Below are 22,079 nucleotides of genomic sequence, written 5' to 3' on the forward strand. Positions count from 1 at the left end.
GTAGCAGTCTGTTCACTGTTCAACAAAAGTCGGCTCATTGGGTCGACATAAATAGCCGCTAATAAGGTTTCATTTTCCAGCAAAAGACTCTTTTCATCATTGAAGATGCAATGCCCTCCGCTATTCACCCTCCATTTTTGTTCAGGCGATATAACAGGCTTTTCCATTCTAAGAGGAATTTACCTGGGGTTAGATCGTCACATTGCAACCTCTTGGTGACAGTGAAGGGGTGAGAAAGAAGGTTCTCCAGCTCTTTTGTTTGTGTCCACTGGCTTTCAGTTAATGCAAGATTTTCATTGTCCATTTCTTCTATGAATTCTTTAAGTTCAAGCAAACGCTTCACCATTAAATAAGTGCTTCCCCAGCGAGTTGTTTGATCCAAAATGGCTCCTTTTCCTGCACGTCTTTTCAAAATTGCATCTGTTTTCGGGGCCCTGGCTGCAACAGTTACTTGCCGTAATTTGCCAATTAGTGTAGCTGCATGGCGATCTTTTAATCCATCTCTTATGGCAAGTTGCAGTGTATGAACAGCACATCGCATATGATGAATAGAAGCAAGCTTCAATGCTTCAACAAAGTTGTCTAAAAAAATGTCAGCATTCTCTTCAGTTTCTAAACTTTCTCCAATACTTGCAGAGCTGTCTTCCTCTAACTCTAATATCTGTTTGTTACCTTCTTCATCTGCGTTCATCTTCTCAATTGTGCTCAACATGTTAGAAGCGTTATCTGTCACAACACATAAAATCTGTTCCTTTGTCATTTCAAAATCTTCTAGAACACCCTCCACTTAACTTCTGAAGGTAATCACTGGTGTGATGTGCCTGAGTGTCCTTTAATCCGAGGGTCTGTGTTATTGTTTTGTTATTTTCATCCACAAATCTAACATTATTAATAGCAAAATAATTGACTCTGTGACAGGTGCATGCATCCATTTTAAGGAAGACAATGCGTCCTTTCAGAGCTTTCTGTAATTCTTCCTTTTTACATTTGGCCTCCTCCAATTATAAGTTTCCTTATACTGAGTCATTAATTATAACTTTTTGTGAATTGGGACATTTAAACTTGCTTTTTTTTTTAAATTCCATTCTAAATTTAGTCTGAGTCTGTGCATTGTTTGCAGACTCCGACTCCAGGTACCCAAAATTTACTCAGACTCCGTTTCCATAGCCCTGGTAATGGGTGCTTTCATCTTCCGCTCCAATAGTCCTGAAATTTGACCTCTGCTAGAGTCTTAACTTTCCCTAGGTCTGTCTGGTGTAGTGGCATCCTTCTGTTCTATCCAAGGATGATTTCACTTCAGCCCCGAGACCCTTTTTGATACTGAGTTTCTCTAATTCTTGATGGATGAAGCTGCAGGAGTAACAATTTCTGGCATTACTCTCAAAGTGAGACTTCTTCAGTATTAATTGGTGTGGTAAACACAACTTTAAAGCTTGAGAGGTGTCCTGTAGCCTCCTACCAGTGCTGTTCCCAGTGTAGGCTCCTTTAAGTTGAAGATTTAGTCCAAAAGTATTTATTTTTTTTACCCTAAAACTATGGCCACATCCCTTACCTGTAACAGGATGTCCCACGTTATGCAGGCTGCTGCTTCCTATAGAATTCTTTGATGGGTGCCTGGTCCTCTTTCTGGTGAAAAACTTCCAGTCTTTGGGCTAAACTGCATTCAAGATTGCCCAAAGGGGTATCTCCCTCATACCCTTAAGGATTTAGTCAATGCCATGGCAGTGGCATGCGTCAGCCATCGAGGGTGACCTGTAGTCTCCTTATGGCAAAAAAAATGTGGCTCATTCTGTCCTTGGCAGAACTTTGTTTCAGCTTTGTCTACCATTTACATCGCAGACAGAGATAATTGGCAGATGTACTGTACTTCCTCAGCTAGTAGTGTCTAGACCTGATGGAGTAGGCCCTACATCTGGAGGTGTTCAAAGACTTGTGCCACAGATTGGAGATGCTGGATGTGAAGCTCCAAAAACAAACTAAACAGGACTGTTCCCGATTGTCCAGATATACTGGTTTCAGGACTGGTTTAACCCTTTTCTTTAGGGTTGCGGGCTTTAACTGCAGGTTCTAAGAGAAAGGGGCATCTTTTGAATAAGTTATTCACACAATTCTAAAAGCTAGGAAGTGTACTTCTTACAAGATCTATCACTGTATGTGGAAGGTATACTTGCTTTGGTTTGAGGCGTGAGGCTTTCTCCCAGCAAATCATCTTTGGGCCAAATCCTTACCTTCTTACAGATGGGTCTAAACCAGCATTTGGCCCTCTGCATTAAGGGACAGGTCTCTGTCTATAAAGCTCTTGTTCCAAACACTGCTAGATTTCCATTCTTTGATCAAGGCTTTTCGTGCAGGGTGTCTCCAGTGTGGTTCCTCCTGTTTGTCTCCATTTGACTCTCGGGGATCTGAATCTGGTTCTCTTAGCACTTCAAAAACTGCCCTTCAAGCCAGCCGGGGATGTTTCCCTTTCCACTCACATGCATGGTTACGTTCCTTGTTGCCATCACCTCAGCAAGGTGAATATCTTAGCTGGTTTCCGCATCTTGTAAATAACCCTTTTTGGTCTTGCAAAATGACAAAGTGGTATTGAGATTCACATCTTCCTCCTTACCCAAGATCGTTTTGGCCTTTTACCACCACTAGGGCCTCATTTTTTTTTTTTTTCCCATCACTCCGGCTCCTGCTCTTTAATCAGGTAATCTCCCTCTATTGCCCGGATATTCTGCCTGTGAGTTTCTTGCGGCTGCTGCTTCTTTCAGAAAGATGCTCTGTCATTACTGCTGTGGTTTTTTTTTTTTTTTGGATCGAGTTTGTGTTCAAGACTGATTCAATGTGTTGACCTATGGCGCTGTGTTTTTTTTTTTTTTTTTTTTTAATTTTTATTTTTTTGCCAATGTCCATTTCTCTTTTTAGCAGCAGTATAATCTGACCGTTTAAGATTTCCTGTGTCCCTTAGTGGACTCGAACAAAAGTAAAAATGTAGCAGAGTATAAAAATTTAAGTTTTTTTTTTTAAAGAAATTTTTAATGATGGGTACTTTTTTCACATGCTGTTTAATTTTTGACTTCTGCAATATGCCCTGCTTTCAGTAAAAAGAATAACTGTGCGTGAAAGATTTGCCTTGGAAATCCTTTGGGCCCTGTCCTAGAATTATTTGTTTAGCAAGTCAATTTTATTTATCAAGAGATGGTTTTATATGGAGCTTACTGTAAACCCATTGAAAATAGCTGATGAGTGAATCATAAGTGTCTCTGTGATATTCCAGTAAGAAATGAATCTGTGCGTTGTAAGTCAATAAACAATTTGGCCAACGCGAATGGAGGAATAAGTGTACTGCCACAATTCTGTGTGGCAGTGTGTGTGGGTTTTTTTTTTTTTTTAAATGTTCTACCCTCCTTTCTTTTTGCTTGATTTACTAATAATTTGGTGGTTTCCAGTCTCTAGTAGTTCATAGGCTTGTTGCCTAGGGAAGGTCAACGTAAACCTTTTAGTTTCAGTAACAGAGTTCTTACCCTTTTAATTTCCCTAAGGCTGGATTACACTGCTTTTTGGTTCTGTTAAATTCCAACTAATCATAAAACGCATGATGAGCTTTGAGCATATTCAATGGCACCGCTTTTTTTTTTTTTTTCTCTCAATGTTTACATTCATTTTTTTTCCCCCTTTTTTATGTCGAAAAATACAGAATATAAACTGCAATATTTAATGATTTAATGAATGAATTTTTAAACAGCACATCCATATAAAGCAATGTAGCACATTTGCAAAGCTATCAAAATAGTAAAGTTTTTTTTAAACTATTTGTTCAAGGAAGATGTCCTAACAAACATGTCCAAACAAAAGTTATTGCAATGTGTGGGTGTGATAGTCCGAAACACTTATGGCTGTGAAATAGTCTCTGTAGATATACAAAAGGAAAAGGTGGGTGCCAACTAAGTGTAGTAATAAAGTAATATTTTGTTTATTAACCTCCTTGGCGGTCTGATTATGTCAGAATTTTTTATATAAAATCGGTACATTGTTTTGCATGGCAATCTGTTTTAGATTTTAGGTCGTCAATTCTTAGGAATAACTCACTCAAATATATCCAAACAAGAGTCTAGTAGACATCCCGGGTATGAAAGTTTTTTTTAAAATGCAAAATCATAAATTATAATAATTTTATTCAATGATCAAACCAAAAATACTGAAATGTGTACAAACAAGGGGTGCGATTATTACTAGTCACTGTAATAATGGTTTAGTAAACATCTCGGGTATGAGAGATTTTGAAACATGGGACTGCACAAAGTCCAACGTCACAATCAGGACAACAGAATCTGGTTTCTTTTCTTATTTTTTTCCCACTGTCATCTCTCTTCGAGCAACCAACAATGCACATCCTTGTAGGTGCTGACTTTTTCCTCAGTTGGTGGGATGTAGTCCATGAAGTGACGACCAGTCAGGCGTTCCGGGTTGACAGCGCCAACAGCACGACGTCCAGATCTATTCCCAGCCATTGATGGTGTTTGGTGATTTCATAAAGATACGTTTGGCAACTTTCCAAATTAAGTACGAATGAATCACAGGCTTGTCACACTTTTTTTTTTTTTTTTTTGAGCAGAATGTAGGCATTTCACAAGCAATGCTCAAGAAGATGTCTGAAGATCTTCTTATAGTACTTATTTTGCTGTTTCCTCATTGCTCGGTAGAATGTCATTGCTAGGTTGGCTCTCTCGACACCTCCCATGGTGTTGTAGTCTATCACTACTTGTTGCTTCGTGACTTCTTTCATGCGTACCATAACAGTGGAGATATTATGCCCTGTACTCATTAGGCTTACTTCTTTCTTGTCCCGCCATCGCAGTGACATCATTTTTGCCTTTCTGCCAGGCAACCATTTCTCCTGTCTTGACCATTTTTGCCAAACATTGGCGGCATGTCGCACCGGTTAGCCCTTAGTTATATAGGCATCAGTTTTGTTTTGCAATAGAACCTCATAAAGTTCAGGAGATGTATAAAAAGTTGTCAGTTGTTACACAATATCCCTAATTTAGCAATGGCTCAATTAGTGCCCGTTCACATACGAGCGACGCTACTTCACACCGCGACCTCCGAGGTCGCGGTGCGAGCAGCGTGCCGCAACCTCGGAGCGGCCGCCACGGACTTCATAACATTGAAGTCTATGGCGGTCGCCTCCTGGTCGCCCCAAAGAAGCTCCGGACCCTTTTTCTAAGTCGGAGCGACTTGTGTCGCTCCTATTAGAACGGGTCCGCAGCTTCTCTATGGCAGGCGACCTGTGAGGCGACCAGGTCGCCTCACAGGTCGCCTCAGTGTGAACTGGGACTTAGTGAAAGAACAGAAGATGTTGTCATTCCATAATTGCTGTATTTTTGATCAAATTTTGTTTTTTTTCCCCAGTGTATTTAGGTGAATTCCAAATGTAGCCAGTTGACGATTCACATAGCATGTAGTATTTTATGCCAAATCGTGCCCTCTTTGATGCAATGTATTGCACCCAGCTGAGCCTTCCCTTTTGTAGGCCATTAGACTTTCATCTATGCTGATGTCTCTTTCTGGCACATAGCTCCGTTGGAAATTCTGTAGAATCATTTGTTATACTTCCCAAATTTTCTTTAGTTTTGGTGCAGGATGAGTAGTTTTATCAAATTCTTCATTGTTTTCGAACTGGAGATCTTTCATTATGAGGGAGCATCTTTACTCTGACATGACTGTGCCAAAGAATGGAGTGCCAAGTAATGGTTGTCCAATACCACTTCTGCAGGGGTTTCTCCACCACTCCCTGAAGTATTGTTACGCCCAGAAATTTCCAAATGTCATCTTTGGTCACTGGTTCCCACTTTCCGCATCTTGAAAACTTCTGATGCGTAGCCAATTGTTGCTCTTTGTGCCGGTTTGTCTCGGTAACAATTTTTTCAATAACCTCATCAGTCAGAAATAATTGTAGGTATGCCAAGGAGTTGTCATGGTCAACGTCAACTTTCATACCAGGTGCTCCAGTAAATAGGAATCTTGGGGGCGCTGCCTGATCTGTACTGCAGTCAATAGAGCACCAAGTTCTCACATAGCTGAGCTTCGTCGCAGAATCGTTGCTGTCATCACTTTCAGTACCTGGTGACGAATTTTCCAACGAATCACTATCTCTCAGTTCTTCAAATAATTCCAACTCACTGTCACTTTTTTCCAGTTCGTCTAAAATGACTTTTTTGAGCAAAAAACTCCTTTTGGATGCCATGGACGTTTTCAATTTTCCAGGCACAAAGAACCGCAAAAGTACAGGCAGGTCACTGGAAAAACCGCTATGTGAAACCTGTGGTAAAATGGCTTGATACAAAGTTGTAATTCTAACAGATTGCCCTGTATCATGTCATTTGTTTTTATTTTTTTTTAATCGATTTCCCCCCCAGCGAGGACAGTGGGAGGATGGGCAGTGGAAGGTAAGTGTGATTGTGGGGTAATTCCGAGTGTGGCTCGGAGTTACTGCTTTTGGCACTGTATTAACCCCGAGCCACACTCGGGAATAACGCCAGGGAGGTTAAAGACAATTGGCAACTCACTGGGCTAGGATAAAAAAAAAGCTCATTAATAACCCACCATTGTGGAACTCCTTAGTGCAGTGGTTCTCAACCTTGCTAATGCCGCGACCCTTTAATACAGTTCCTCATGTTGTGGTGACCCCCCCCCCCCCCCAACCATAAAATTATTTTCGTTGCTACTTCGTAACTGTAATTTTGCTACTGTTATGAATCGTAATGTAAATATCTGATATGCAGGATATATTTTCATTGTTACAAATTTATGCAGGGGCCGCGGGCATGGTGTAGGAGATGCAGGGGGCCGCGGGCATGGTGTAGGAGATGCAGGGGCCGCGGGCATGGTGTAGGAGATGCAGGGGCCGCGGGCATGGTGTAGGAGATGCAGGGGCCACGGGCATGGTGTAGGAGATGCAGGGGCTGCGGGCATGGTGCAGGGCTGTGGGCATGGTACAGGAGAGGCAGTGCTGCGGGCATGGTACAGGAGATTCTCCTTGAGAATAATCCTGTACCATGCCCGCAGCACTGCATCTCCTGAGGAAATGCAGGGGCTGCGGAGGGGGTCTCACTTACTGTTTGGTGAGACGCCTTTAAAAATAGCGCCACCAACATGTCACTGCGCATGCGCCGTCTGCCCGAGAATAGGCAAGTGTGTACGGGGTTTCCCGAGCAGCAGCAGCGCATGCGCAGTGTACCTGTTGGGCCGTCCGCGGTTTTTTTTCAGGTGTCGGTGCTGCGGTGCATTTCCTGCCTGAGACCATCTTCGGAAATATGCATTTTCCGATTGTCTTAGGCGACCATTGTGAAAGGGTCTTTCGACCCCCAAAGGGGTAGCGACCCACAGGTTGAGAACCGCTGCATTGGTGTATTTGTCTACTAAATTAACACAATTTTAGTCGACTAAAATACGACTAAAACTAAAACAATTCAGATGACTAAAATAGGACTAAAACTAAAATGGCATTTTAGTCTTAAGACTAAAATACGACTAAAACTAAAATGGCATTTTAGTCAAAATACTATAACTAAAACTAAATCGAAATTTGCTGCCAAAATTAACAGTGGTGCATGCTCAAAGCTTAATACCATAAATAAAAACATATTAGATTTTTCACTCCAGGACCAGCAGTAGTATATAATGAGTTTGGAAATTGTAGATGCTTAAATAATGCATTACAAATTACAATTGAACTACACCCATTCGATTATAGATGACTAAAATTAGTTTTAGATGACTAAAATGTACTGGAGTTTTAGTCGACTAAATACGACTAAAACTAAAACACTTGCAGAAGACTAAAATGGGACTAAAACTAAAATGCCATTTTAGTCCTAAGACTAAAACTAAATTGAAATTTGCTGCCAAAATTAACACTGCTGTGGACTGGATGCTGACAGACTAACTTGGAAGTGTCTGGAACCACCTATTGAGCGCATCAGGGGGGCAGGAGCCTAAGTGACATCACACTAGGAAGATCCTCTGTAGAGGGGCGTGGCTAGAGCTGCACGATTAATCGTATGAAAATCACGATCTCTATTCACCCCCCCTGACAATCTAAACCTGACATATGCTCGATTCTTTGCATAGCTGCAGAGATAACAGCTGTGGAAAAAAAAAAAAAAAAAAAAGCCTCCCGCAAACAAACACCTATCAGCATTTAGTCTCCCAGTAACTATAAACAAAATGATTACATTGTATCTTTTCCTTCCCTCTGCCAGGGAGAAAGGAAGTTTAACCTCCTTAAAGACTAGACCTTTTTCTGACACTTGTTGCTTGCAAGTTAAAATCTGTTTTTTTTGCTAGAAAAGTACTTGGAACCCCCAAACATTTTATATATATTTTTTAGCAGAGACCCTACAGAATAAAATGGCGATTGTTGTAATATTTTATGTCACACTGTATTTGCGCAGCAGTCTTTCAAACGCAATTAATAGACTTTAATGAATAAAAAAAAAAAAACGTAACAGTAAAGTTATCCCAATTTTTTTTTGTTACACAGAGAATCGTGATCTTTATTCCAAGCTAAAAAATCGTGATTCTCATTTTGGCCAGAATCGTGCAGCTCTAGGCGTGGCTATGCATTTTTGCGCATCCCTGCTCCTTTTTCAGGCCATATTAGTAGCCACAGGTTTTTCTTGTAGTGCTGCAGCCTTTAAGATTTGCTATAGAATGATTTGGGTGACTTTACAACCACTCAGTCACTTGTAAGTTTGTAAGCTGGAGATTAGACACCCCGCCACTTTGTAGCCAAAACCTGATGTCTCCATCAAAAAGGACCCATTTAAAGTGTCCCATAAAAGCAAAAACACAGAAATAGAGAGAGGGAAGGTACCCTCTCTGGAAGGTTGCTAAAGAAGAGCTCACAGGGATTGGTTTGTGCAAAAACAAAATATAACCTTTATTAAATTTGGGTGCAGTACATACAAAAAATAATATGGAAATCAATAAGATAGATACAAAAAATAAATAAAAAACTACCTAGTTACAGATTGAGACTCGGTAGCTGATGGCCGACCCCTCGGGTCGGTGTCGGTTGTGCATGAAATGCAAATGCATCAACCTTGCCTGGCACCTGTGGCACCTACTGGGGTTCTGTTTTAGGAGCTTACTATGGGGAGCGGGTGACGTATGATAAATTCATTTGAGTCACCAATTTACTCAACCCTATGTGTAGAGGTGTCTACTGCTCTGTATCCAGTTTATGTAAAAATGGTGTGTACCTTGGAAAAGCTTAATGGTGAGTATGGTAATGACCGGCAGAGGGCAAACGGACCTGCTTAAGGTAAGCAAGGACTGTCCATGTTCGGGTGATATAGAATGCACATAATTGCAACCAATCTAAGATTTAAGGAAGTATATGGTATATCACAAATCTAAATATACACATAAAAAGGGTGGCCACCCGACATGTAAACAGTTGCTGATTCCCTGTGGAGATCTCAGGGACTGTTCGGCACTTCCATAGTCATAGGGACAGAGAGTCCAATCATGTGATGGGGGTGGTATATGTATCACCCGGTAGATATGGGACACGGACAAGATCTTACTGGATCTACAGTTGGCGGGGGCAATGAAGTATTGATGGGACTTCAGTCTCAGCCCGTGGTGCACGGAGGGAGCAGGCCAATCCGGAACTGGGGAGGTATTACCAAAGCAAAGATAGGGATACAGGATATATCTGTCTTAAAGTGTGTGTAGTGATACTGATCAGGGATGGGGCCCACCTAGTCAGAGGAAAAAGGGTTTAATAGCGGTGATCCATCCATAATCCTGGGTCAGTCCATCAAGGATAAGTAACATACAGTGTCTGTGTGTGGGGATCGTATCGCTCACCTTACCTCTCTGATTGACTCAAATGTGGGATGAAGAAGTCCAGTACCTCTGATCAGTCATCTACTCACAGTGGATGGTGTGTCTCCTCTTGTCCCTTGCAATGGGATGCTCACCCTGGCCGGTGCTCAGACCTCCGGAAGTGCAGCCGGGAAGCTCTCTCACTCCAATGCTCTGTATCAGGCAGTAAGATGCCACCGCTCCTGCGGCGCTGCTTGCTTCTGGCGTCCCACGTGGGTGTGCCGTGCTGGCCGTGCTGGTCCTCTAGAAGGTAGGTAAGCTTCCTACTGTGCCTGTCAGGTGCTGGCGTCGACCAGTTGACTAGTTTCGCGTGCCCTGCGCACGCTTCTTCAGAACTTAAAATGGTGTAGTCTCTTTGGGCAGAATAAATAGTAGTCCTGATTTTTTTGGCAATTGATTTCAGCTGTCCCATAATGCAGACTATCGCCATCTTGTGGTCAGACAATGATATCACATTTGTAAGTGCTCAGTGGCAAAGAATATTTAAAAACAAAACGAACATATAAAAACATATGTACAGATCTTGATGAGAGTATTCTGACTTTGTGGCTTGTCAATTTACAAAGATGGTAACATAGCTATTTATGTACTACGTATGCCGTCATTGATAAGCTGATAAAGTGCAGTCCCCCAGAGGGGATCAAATGCTTGACATTAGCATGGAGGATCGGTGGATCGAGTCTCTGTTTTTGTAAAAAATATATATATTATTAAGGAAATTTATTATTTTGCAAAATTCCCGATATTCTTTGTGGGAGGTACTTATACATACATGGAAAACAGCCTGAGGAAAATATACCATAGAGGAAGGAATTGTTAGAGGATATATAGGGGCTAACCAAAGTATCTGACTTTGTGGCTTGTCAATTTACAAAGATGGTAACATAGCTATTTATGTACTACGTATGCCGTCATTGATAAGCTAATAAAGTGCAGTCCCCCAGAGGAGATCAAATGCTTGACATTGGCATGGAGGATCGGTGGATCGAGTCTCTGTTTTTGTAAAAAATATATATATTATTAAGGAAATTTATTATTTTGCGAAATTCCCTATATTCTTTGTGGGAGGTACTTATACATACATGGAAAACAGCCTGAGGAAAATATACCATAGAGGAAGGAATTGTTAGAGGATATATAGGGGCTAACCGAAGTATCTGACTTTGTGGCTTGTCAATTTACAAAGATGGCAACATAGCTATTTATGTACTACGTATGCCGTCATTGATAAGCTGATAAAGTGCTGTCCCCCGGAGGAGATCAAATGTTTGACATTAGCATGGAGGATCGGTGGATCGAGTCTCTGTTTTTGTAAAAAATATATATATTATTAAGGAAATTTATTATTTTGCGAAATTCCCTATATTCTTTGTGGGAGGTTCTTATATATAGCCCCTATATATATCCTCATACAACACCATGGAGGAAGGAATTGTTAGAGGACACATAGGGGCTAACCAAAGTATCTGGATATTAGCCCATTGGGCCAGGTTGGGGATGGATGTAATTTTGTAGCAGACTGGGCCAGTGTTCCTCCTCTTAGAGTTTGATGAGGTCCTAGTGGCTTAACCATCTGATTACTCCATGAAATGGGTGCACTAAGGATCTAGGAATACCTTAAGACTGAGCTCATTGTTCAGTCCAGACGGTGTTAGGGTGCCTAGCCTAAAGATCCAGGCTTTCTCTTCACGTAGGAGTATTCTATCGAAGTCACCCCTACGTGCCGAGATGTTAAGGGTCCAGAACCCTTTCACCTTGAGCCCTCTTGCATCACCTCCATGTGTTTCAAGAAAATGCTGGGCGATGGGGGTTTCCTCCTTGAGCCTAATGCTCTTAAGATGTTCGCCTATTCTTATCCTAAGGGTTCTTTTGGTCTTCCCTACGTATATTTTCTTGCAGGGGCATATGATTTGGTACAGTACTCGTGAGGTACTGCAATTTATAAAGGAGGTGATGTTGTACTCCTTAGAGCCAAATGCATCCGTGAAAACATCCGTTTTCTCGACAAAGCGGCAGATATGGCAGTGTCCACACGGGAACATGCCCTTCATTTTGGGGAGATCAGTGAGCCAGCTTCTCTGAGTATTGTCTTTGGTAAACTCAGAGTGCATGAGATGGTCCCCTAGGTTTTTTGCCCTTCTTGCAACTAATGATGGTCTAGGGCCTACTATATCTTTCAACCTATCGGTTTTTTGTAGGACATGCCAGTGTCTCTCCAGCACTGTCCGGACCTCTTGCCATTGGCTACCGAATCTCGTGATCAGTCGAGGCTGTGTTGCCGGGTTCTGATCAGTCATGTTGGTGTCCTTGGGTTTTAGGAGTTGTTCCCTAGTTTTTAGACCCGCCTTTCTTTTGGCCCTCCGAAGAGTCCTGTGGGAATACCCACGTTCCCTGAACCTGTTGTATAATTCACGGGATTCCGCTAAGTAGTCACCATGTTCAGAGCAATTCCTCTTGAGTCTAATGAATTGTCCCACCGGTATACCTCTTTTCAGAGGCTCAGGGTGAGAACTATCAGCCATTAGTAGGGTATTTGCTGCAGTAGTTTTCCTGAATGTAGATGTCAGCAATCTGCCCTCATGCAGGCGGATGTTGAGATCAAGGAATGAGATCTGCTTTTTATCTACTGTATATGTCAGGCGGATGTTGCGATTATTGGTGTTTAGCTCATCCATAAACTCTTCAAGGTGCAATTCCGTGCCTTTCCAGACCATCAGGACGTCATCTATATACCTCAGCCACGTTAAGGCATGGCTGTGGTATATAGATGAGGCCCTGACTATCTCTTCCTCCCACATGCCTAAATGGAGGCAAGCATAGGAGGGTGCCCATGGTGCTCCCATGGCTGTGCCCCTGACCTGCTGGTAGAAGTGGCCTAGGAATTGGAAATAATTATTTCCAAGCGCGAATTCCAGAATTTCCAAGAGGAACTCATTTTGTGCTCCATTGAGGGGAAAGTTTTTTTCCAGAAAGTGGTATACCGCAAGAATCCCCCACTCGTTGGGGATCGACGTATAAAGTGATTCAACGTCGATCCCTACTAGTAATACCTCTTCTTCAAAATATAGGTCCTTGATTTTATTCAAGACATCACCAGTGTCTTTTACATAGGATGGCAAATCCCATACCAGCTCCTTAATTAGGGAATCTAAATATTTCCCTATCCTTTCAAGTGGGCCTCCAATAGCTGACACTATGGGCCTCCCTGGTGGTCGTAGTGGGTTTTTGTGGATCTTGGGAATGGCGTAGAAGGTGGGAATGCTGTAATCTACAATCTTCAGGAAAGTTTTTTCTTTACCCGTAATCAAATTTGCCTCCTTGGCGAAATCAAGTTTTTCATTAAGTCTCTTTACTATACTTGGGAAAGGATCTTGTGGTGTTTTCTTGTAGGTTTGTGTGTCAGAGAGTAATCTCCTTATCTCACTCTCATACATCTCCTCGGATAGTAGTACAACATTCCCACCTTTATCGCTCTTCTTGATTACTAAATTGGTGGCATGTTTCAGTTCGTAGAGGGCCCTCCTTTCTTCCTTAGAGATATTATCTGGGGGTGACCAATCCCATCTGACCTTTTTGAGGTCCTCCTCTACCAAGGAGAGAAAAATTCCCAGCCACTTATTACTACTGAACTTGGGCATGGATGTGGAGCGAATGGTGATGTTTGCTTTGCGTAGGCCTGGTAGGTTTTCTTGGGGTGGTTCCTCCCCTGGTTCAGATTCTTCTAATAGGGAGTTCAGTATCTCAAGGGCTTCTAGATCCACTGGGTCAGTGATATGGTTACTTTCACTCTTGCTTCCCTCAACAGAGTAAAGCAATTTGTAGTATACTTTCCTTAGGTATAGGCAGACATCTTTATAGACCTCGAAGTGGTCCATTTTCTCACTTGGTGAGAAAGATAGGCCTCTTCCTAAAAGTTTAATATGTCTGGTCTCTAATGGAAATTGGGAAAGGTTAATCACCTTTTGATCACCTTCACTCACAGTAGTCTCCCTGATGTTCTGGGCTGGGGGGGGTGGGATTATTATGCTAGATAAATTATTCTCTGTGTTGTCACTATTTATCGTCGAGGTACTGGACTTCTTCATCCCACATTTGAGTCAATCAGAGAGGTAAGGTGAGCGATACGATCCCCACACACAGACACTGTATGTTACTTATCCTTGATGGACTGACCCAGGATTATGGATGGATCACCGCTATTAAACCCTTTTTCCTCTGACTAGGTGGGCCCCATCCCTGATCAGTATCACTACACACACTTTAAGACAGATATATCCTGTATCCCTATCTTTGCTTTGGTAATACCTCCCCAGTTCCGGATTGGCCTGCTCCCTCCGTGCACCACGGGCTGAGACTGAAGTCCCATCAATACTTCATTGCCCCCGCCAACTGTAGATCCAGTAAGATCTTGTCCGTGTCCCATATCTACCGGGTGATACATATACCACCCCCATCACATGATTGGACTCTCTGTCCCTATGACTATGGAAGTGCCGAACAGTCCCTGAGATCTCCACAGGGAATCAGCAACTGTTTACATGTCGGGTGGCCACCCTTTTTATGTGTATATTTAGATTTGTGATATACCATATACTTCCTTAAATCTTAGATTGGTTGCAATTATGTGCATTCTATATCACCCGAACATGGACAGTCCTTGCTTACCTTAAGCAGGTCCGTTTGCCCTCTGCCGGTCATTACCATACTCACCATTAAGCTTTTCCAAGGTACACACCATTTTTACATAAACTGGATACAGAGCAGTAGACACCTCTACACATAGGGTTGAGTAAATTGGTGACTCAAATGAATTTATCATACGTCACCCGCTCCCCATAGTAAGCTCCTAAAACAGAACCCCAGTAGGTGCCACAGGTGCCAGGCAAGGTTGATGCATTTGCATTTCATGCACAACCGACACCGACCCGAGGGGTCGGCCATCAGCTACCGAGTCTCAATCTGTAACTAGGTAGTTTTTTATTTATTTTTTGTATCTATCTTATTGATTTCCATATTATTTTTTGTATGTACTGCACCCAAATTTAATAAAGGTTATATTTTGTTTTTGCACAAACCAATCCCTGTGAGCTCTTCTTTAGCAACCTTCCAGAGAGGGTACCTTCCCTCTCTCTATTTCTGTGTTTTTGGTTACATGCCTGGTTGCGTAGGGTTCCCGGATCAAATTATCCGTATGGGTATGCTTCAATAAGGTCAGAATTTACTGACCTTAAGGCGACTGGATCCCATCCACAGCACAGCTTTTTATCCGAAGGTCCCATAAAAGCAAAACTTTTTCTTTCATCTTTTGATAGGAATTATAATCCACCCTTATTCTATCTTTCTTTTTTTTTTTTTTGTCCCATTGGGAAGTTTTCCATTCACTTCCTGTCCAGTAGCCAAAACACTCAAGTGAGGGAATCCCTGGGTTGTCACCAAGGTGACCAGAACTAATGCCCCCATTAGAAGATTTCTCTTCTATAACTGTTCTGATGGCAGCCATATATTTGAGATTTTCTTGTACTTACACTTTCAAAGATAATGGTAAACAAGACAAATGGGAAAGGTAATCTCATAATCTCAGACAGACAGCTGTAAAACCTGACAGATGTTCTGTTCCCTCTCCACTCTATCCAAAACATAAAGAACTATAGGAAAAACTTTCTGAAAACTGAGATTTCCCTTCAATCCCTGTCCCATAGCCAAACAGAAAGTGAAGGGAAATCAAGTTAAGAGAATACCTTGGGGCCCTGCAGGTCAGAACTAGTGTCCATTGGAAGGTTTCCCCTCTAGTCCCTTTCTTGGGACAACCCAACATTTAAATTTTCTTTTGCTTGCAATAATAGAAAGTTTTTGTTTTTTTTTTTTGTTTTTGTTTTTTTCCCTTTTATGGACACTAATTCTGTGGCTTGTCACCCCCTTTGTGATAGAACCAATCAAAAATAAGTTAAAAATGAAAAGAGAGGGAAAAAGAGAAAAAAACTAACATAAATGTAAAATGCAAGGAACCTCCTCTCCGCACATACCTAAACCCTAATTAAATATCGTGTACACCAGAAATTGGAGACGTTTTCTTTAGTTCATTCAAGGACTGACCCTTGTTGCCCACATTCGATGTGGAGCTGTTTGGCCTGAGGACAAGAATGCCCCACCGAGTCAAAACTCAAATGTTGTGCCTTCCTATCTGGTGTGTGGTGCATGATGTACAGTGGATCCAGACAGTTTTCACAGCACTTAACTTTATCCACATTTTGTTATGTTGCAGCCTTATTCCTAAATGAATTAAATTCACGATTTTCTTCAAAATTCTATAAACTGTACCCCATAACGTAAAAGAAGTTTGCATAAAATCTTTGCAAATTTATTAAAAATGGAAAATGAAAGAAATCACATGTACAGAAGTATTTACAGCCTTTGTTAAATACTTAGTTGAAGCACCTTTTGGCACCAATTGCAGCCTCAAATCTTTGAGTATAGTGCTACAAGCTTATCCGACCAGGTTTTGGGCAGTTTCTCCCATTCTTCTTTGCATGACCTCTCAAGCTCCATCAGGTTGAATGGGGAGCGTCGGTGCACAGCCATTTTCAGATCTCTTTGGAGATGTTCTATCAGGTTAAAGTCTGGGCTCTGGCTGGGCACTCAAGGACATTCGCAGAGTTGTCCTGTAGCCTTTCCTTTTGTTATCTTGGCTGTGTGCTTAGGGTCATTGTTCTGTTTGAAGTTGAACCCTTGCCCCAGTCTTAGTTCCAGAGCGCTCTAGAGGAGGTTTTCATCAAGGACATTTCTGTACATTGCTGCATTCTTATTTCCCTGGATCCTGACTAGCCTCCCAGTTCCTGCCACTGAAAAACACCCCCACAGCCTGATGCTGCCACCACCATGCTTCACCCTAGGGATGGTATTGGCCGGGTGATGAGCGGTGCCTGGTTTCGTCCAGACATGCTTGCCATTAAGGTCAAAGAGTTAAATCTTTGTTTCATCAGACCAGAGAATTTTGTTTCTCATGGTCTGAGTCTAAAAGATGCCTTTTGGCAAACTCCAGGAGGACGGTTGTTCCTTTTGAGGAGGAGTGGCTTCCATTCTGGCCGCTCTAGCATACAGGTCTGGTTGCTGGAGTGCTGCAGAGATGGTGGTTCTTCTCTTCAGAGAGAAACGCTGGAGCTCTTAGAGTGACCATTGGGTTCTTGGTCACCTCCCTGACTATGGCCCTTCTCCCCCGATCACTCAAATCCCTCAAAATCACTCAAATCACATTTGGCCGGCTCTGGGAAGAGTCCTGGTGGTTCCAAACTTCTTCCATTTAAAGTCTATGGAGGCCACTGTGCTTATAGGGACGTTCAATGCTGCCTACATTTTTCTGTACCCTTCCCCAGATTTGTGCCGTGATAGAGTCCTGATTTTGAAGGTCTAAAGACCAATTCCTTTGATTTCATAGCTTTGTTTGTGCTCTGACATGCACTGTTAACTGTGGGACCTTTTATATAGACAGGTGTGCCTTTCCAAATCAACTGAAACATCTCAAGCATGATCAGTAGAAACGGGATGCACCTGAGCTCAATTTTGGGTGTCTTTGTCTGTTGATGTATAAATGCACAAAGCCTGGCCCAGGAGTGAGCCCACATGAGTCCACCCATAGCGAGCAGCTTGCTGTAGGGGCACTCAAGGAGGAGGGGGAATGGACTGGGGGGGGGGGGTACAGACCCCGGAGGTGGTGGTGGTTTGCGGCCGTTCTGTACAATACCACTGCACAGAGCAGGTAGGTATTACTTGTTTATTTAAATAGGAAACATGTATACCTTTACAACCACTTTAATGTCCATAGCCTTGCCCCATATCCAGTTTAAAAGACTTTAAAGGGCAGCCAGGTGTGAGATGACCATTGGCCCTTGGGCTAGACTCTGCAAGCGGCACGACTAATGTGCCTGCCTGTAGCAATCTTTTTTATGTTTTCAGGTTTAATGCAGGAAATACAGTCTTTATGAATAATTGAACAATGAATATTGAAGTTAAAGTAGAGCTAAAGCAAATCGGGAAACTTTTTATTTAAAATTTAAATTTTGACTTCTGAAAGCAAAAGCTTAAATTTGTCATGAAGAGAAACATTTACTTTACCATCACTACTTCCCCTCTTCTCACAGATGACCATAGCCGTGTCAAGCTGCAGAATGTGGATAATGATTATATCAATGCCAGCCTTGTGTCTGTTGAAGAAGCTCAAAGGAATTACATTCTAACACAGGTAAGTGTCAGTGGCTTGTTAGTCTAAAATTTTCTTTTTTTTTTTGGGGGGGGGGGGGGGGGGGTACATAGGTGGGAACTGCTAGGCTTAAAGTGGATATAAACTCTCACATATACCCAGTGAAGTGAACAGCCTCAGATAATACACATAGATGAGACAAATCTCCCTACACAAGTTTTACATGTATATCCGCTGTCCTCTGCTTTCTACGTTCGTTAGAAAGTGCACATCGTGTTTACACATTTTTATTCCTGTTTCAGCAGTGGGAGGGGAGTCTAGGCATACACTGTGTGTGAGCTGATTGGAGGAGAGCCTCTCCCTCCCTCTCCACATAGGCATAGGAAGGAAGAAACTTCTGTCAATAGACAACCTCTGCTTATCTGTTTCTGAGTCCCTTCCTTAACACAAATTTTTCAGCACTTATATCTCCTGTGTCAAGAGCTTGTCAGAGGTTATCATGCTTATAACCGGAACCGAGCAGCAAATAGACATGGGACTTGGGGCTTTGGAGAGAGATGGGTACACACTACAGATATGTGCCCTGGTCAGATTTCATGAATGGGGTTTACATCCACTTTAATTCTAGGCAAGGGAGTTTTTCTTAAGCGCATGTTGATAAAAAAAAAATATACTGGCTTGTAGTTTGCTGAGATTCTTGTTGACTTCATGCTGTCTGTGTTCACCTGAGCCCTTTTCTCCACTCGTCTTCTGTTCTTGCTGCATGGCATCTTAACTGTGGGCACCTGGCTGTGACAGCTTGCGGCTTCACAGTTGGGGGGCCCACTGCGCATGCGCGAGCCGTGCTGCACATTGTGAATGGTTAATCCCCCTTCTGGGACCTGTGATCTATCAAAGAAAACTGCAGGGAGGGGGGTAGAGGAGAACTTCTTCTGCTCGGATCACCTAGGTGATCCAAGCGTAAGTGGGAGCAGATACTTGTCAAAACCAGATATTCGCTCCCCCACCAAAAAAGAGCCATTTCTAAAAGAGGAGGGGGAGGAGGAGGCCTTAAAGCAGAACTTCCCTTTGTGGGTGACGCTCTGCTTTAAGTCATCACATGACTGATTTTTGCCTAGTTGTGTAGTGACTGTGCACAGCCACTAATGAGCACAGCTGGAATTCCACTTTAGAATAAGCATAACATTGTTTTCTGTGAGTAACGCTGATTACTTACTCCTAAACTTTCCTGTTGACTTGTGAAAGTGTTTTAAGAACATCCAGGGTTAAATATATTCATGTTTTACAGGAACACATCAGAACCAATCCATAATATAAAAGTTTCAAGCTTGTTTTGCTGTACTTCTCCTGTGACCTGTTTTCAGCAGACAGTGGGCTGAAGCCACCCAGCTGGTCCAGGCTCAGGATTGTTAGTGACCTTATGGTTGGGATTCGCCCAAATGCTGGGCCCGGCAAACGGCTGAGAGCCTGAGCTAGCCGCTCCAGCCCCCTCCACAGCCCAGCGCTCTAGTGAGTGGGGGGGGCAGAGCAGAGAGCAGGTGATTGACGGTCAGGGATCTCTGAGAACTGAGCCATCAGCGTAGTTTGATCACTCATTCTGAGAGCAGGCAGGCTACAATTGCAGCATCGGACCGAAAAAATAAATAAATAATTCCCATACGTCTCTTAAGTTAGAGTTACTTTTTTACAGGACACTTTCACTTTCCCACTATGCCTCATAATCTAGGTTTCTTTTTCCCACAAGTGGGGGGTGGATTCTGTATCCCAGGAGCGATTTATTGTTTCTTCCTCTTTTTTTTTTTTTTCACTTCCTGCATCCTCTTCTCTGTTGTCTAATCCTACCATCCCTAGTTGCCTCAGCGCTGCTGGCACACCACTCTCCCTGCATGTTTCCAAAACACAGTTCCCAAGGAGACCCTATCCCTCCAATCCTCCAGATCATAACCTCAAAAGTAATCATCTCACCCTAAAGCCCTGACACCCTCATGTCCACATAGTGTCCCCGAAGGCATATGAAATCCCAGAGGCACCATCCCATTAATTTTATTCCCTGCCACCCTCACCACCCCCTCACACATCCCTGCCAATAGTTTAGCAACCTTAACCCAGCTCATCTCAGGAATCCTGACCGCTCTCCTCATACCTCTGCTGGCCACAGTTCTCTCACTGCAGATACACACCTGCTCCCCACTCCAATCTCCACTATCGCAACAACCTTTCGGCTCAACTCACTGCTGCTTACTAAGCCCTCCACCCTGCAAATGTGGATCTCCCAAACTGATATACTGCATGTTGATGCTTGTCACCGGCAACCTGCTGTCTCCCACAGTAGGTTGTGGATAGCTGAGTGCTAGGCAACGGCATTGGCATGGAGTGCATCTCAGCATGGGAGAGCTTTGTGTGGCTTAGAGCTTTAGGTTTAAGTTTAATATCGAACAAAAAAATTGAAGTCTGGAAAAACTTGCCTTCGTACTTGGCAAGGACCTGTTAAAGGATAAGTTCACCTTTTTAAAAATAAAATACATTTTTTGCAGGTTTTTTCTGAGGAGATTGCAGAGCATTGCAGCTGCTATCAGATCGTGGGTGTAATCTCAGGCTCCAGCAGACTTCCAGCATAGCAGTCGGCTCGTATGGGCAGGCAGTTACCTGAGAGCAGGAAGATCAATGGACTACAATAGTGCTCACCAGCACCCTCACAGCTCATTGAGAACCACAAGCTGTCAGTGTCAACAGCTGACAGTACTTGTAGGCATTCATTTACAGGAAACTATAAATGAATGCAGCCGTGTGGGCAGGGCCCTGCATGGCTGTGCTATGTTCAAATTATGTTAGTGGGTGTGGGGAGAAGATCCCTGCCCACTGTCAGAGAAGGGGAGGAGAGGTTGCAGATGCTGGAACATGTTAAATGTTCCACCCTTAATACGGTGGAACATGTTTCAAAGGTGATCCTCTCCTTTTACAAATGAAGATCCTACCTGTCGCCTTACACTTTTTGAAACCTGCACCGATCTGGGTCCCTCGTTCCTGTTCAAAAAAGATTAACCGGTTGTTTTGTGCCTTCTTTTGGTTGTCTCACCCTTTGATGGCGATCAGGGCTGTATAGGAGCCTGTGGGTCAGGGGGCTTGGTTCTTCCTGACCTTCATAAGTATTATTTGGCAGGGCAAATGGTCTTTTCTCGTATGTAGTTGGTCAGAGATCATAGTGACACTGCTACAGTGTTGGAAGCTGCACTGGTGGGGTTGTTTGAGGGTTTTACAGGGGGCCTCAGGCACCCCATACCACCACTGGCTTACTGAAAACAACTATAAGTGCTTGGGGCAGGCTCACAAACTTATCTACTGTGGAAAAAGTGGGTTTCACCCTATTTGTCTTTGTGGTTAAATTTTCAATATCATTTATTGGTCATCCCTGATCCAGCGCTGTGGGCCACTAGAGGGGAAAAAAAAGAAAATCGGAGATGTCATGTCCTAAAGTAAATTAATGACGTTTGATCAACTTGGGGGCAAATTTGCACTTCCCATTTCGTACTTTAGGTACTTATAATCACGTCACCTTTAAATTTTGCTTGCTCATTTTAGTGACTTGGCCCTTACCATTAGAAACCATATTGCGTGCTGATTCATTGGTGAAAACAGTCTGAAGTGTACAAATATTGTTTCTGATCAGACTACCTTTTAATCTATCATAAATTCAATTGAGCATTGTTGAGAGAAATGGGTTGCCAATGTACTTGATTTACAGGGTAGTTATTGGGACGATGTATGGGACTACTCATTTTCAACACCTTGTGCCTGCAAGGGATCATCTGATCCAGCACAAATTTCTACATCGTATGTAATGTACGTCCACTAAATTTGCAAGCATTTACTAAGCACTTATAGCATAATGCTTTGTCCCTTGATCCAACAATATCAACGTCACTTATGGTATAATGAAGGTCAGGTCTCTTCCAGTTACGTTGACCATCCCAGTATGTTTGCTGGGTTTGAGAGGCTTGTTGCC

At 42.8% G+C, this 22,079-nt stretch overlaps 1 protein-coding gene across 1 annotated transcript in view; it reads left to right on the forward strand.

Annotated features, from left to right (window-relative positions):
- PTPN2 (protein tyrosine phosphatase non-receptor type 2) overlaps positions 1-22,079 on the forward strand; it is a 148,875-nt gene that overhangs the window by 57,819 nt on the left and 68,977 nt on the right. Inside the window, exons 2-3 of the mRNA XM_082258979.1 lie at positions 3,182-3,215; positions 18,018-18,118. Of these exons, the coding sequence (XP_082115105.1) occupies positions 3,182-3,215; positions 18,018-18,118 (135 nt within the window). The remainder of the gene's footprint in view (positions 1-3,181; positions 3,216-18,017; positions 18,119-22,079) is intronic.

The sequence above is a fragment of the Pelophylax lessonae genome (genome assembly GCF_965119305.1).
Source record: "Pelophylax lessonae genome assembly, chromosome: 5".
NCBI classification, from domain to species: domain Eukaryota; kingdom Metazoa; phylum Chordata; class Amphibia; order Anura; family Ranidae; genus Pelophylax; species Pelophylax lessonae.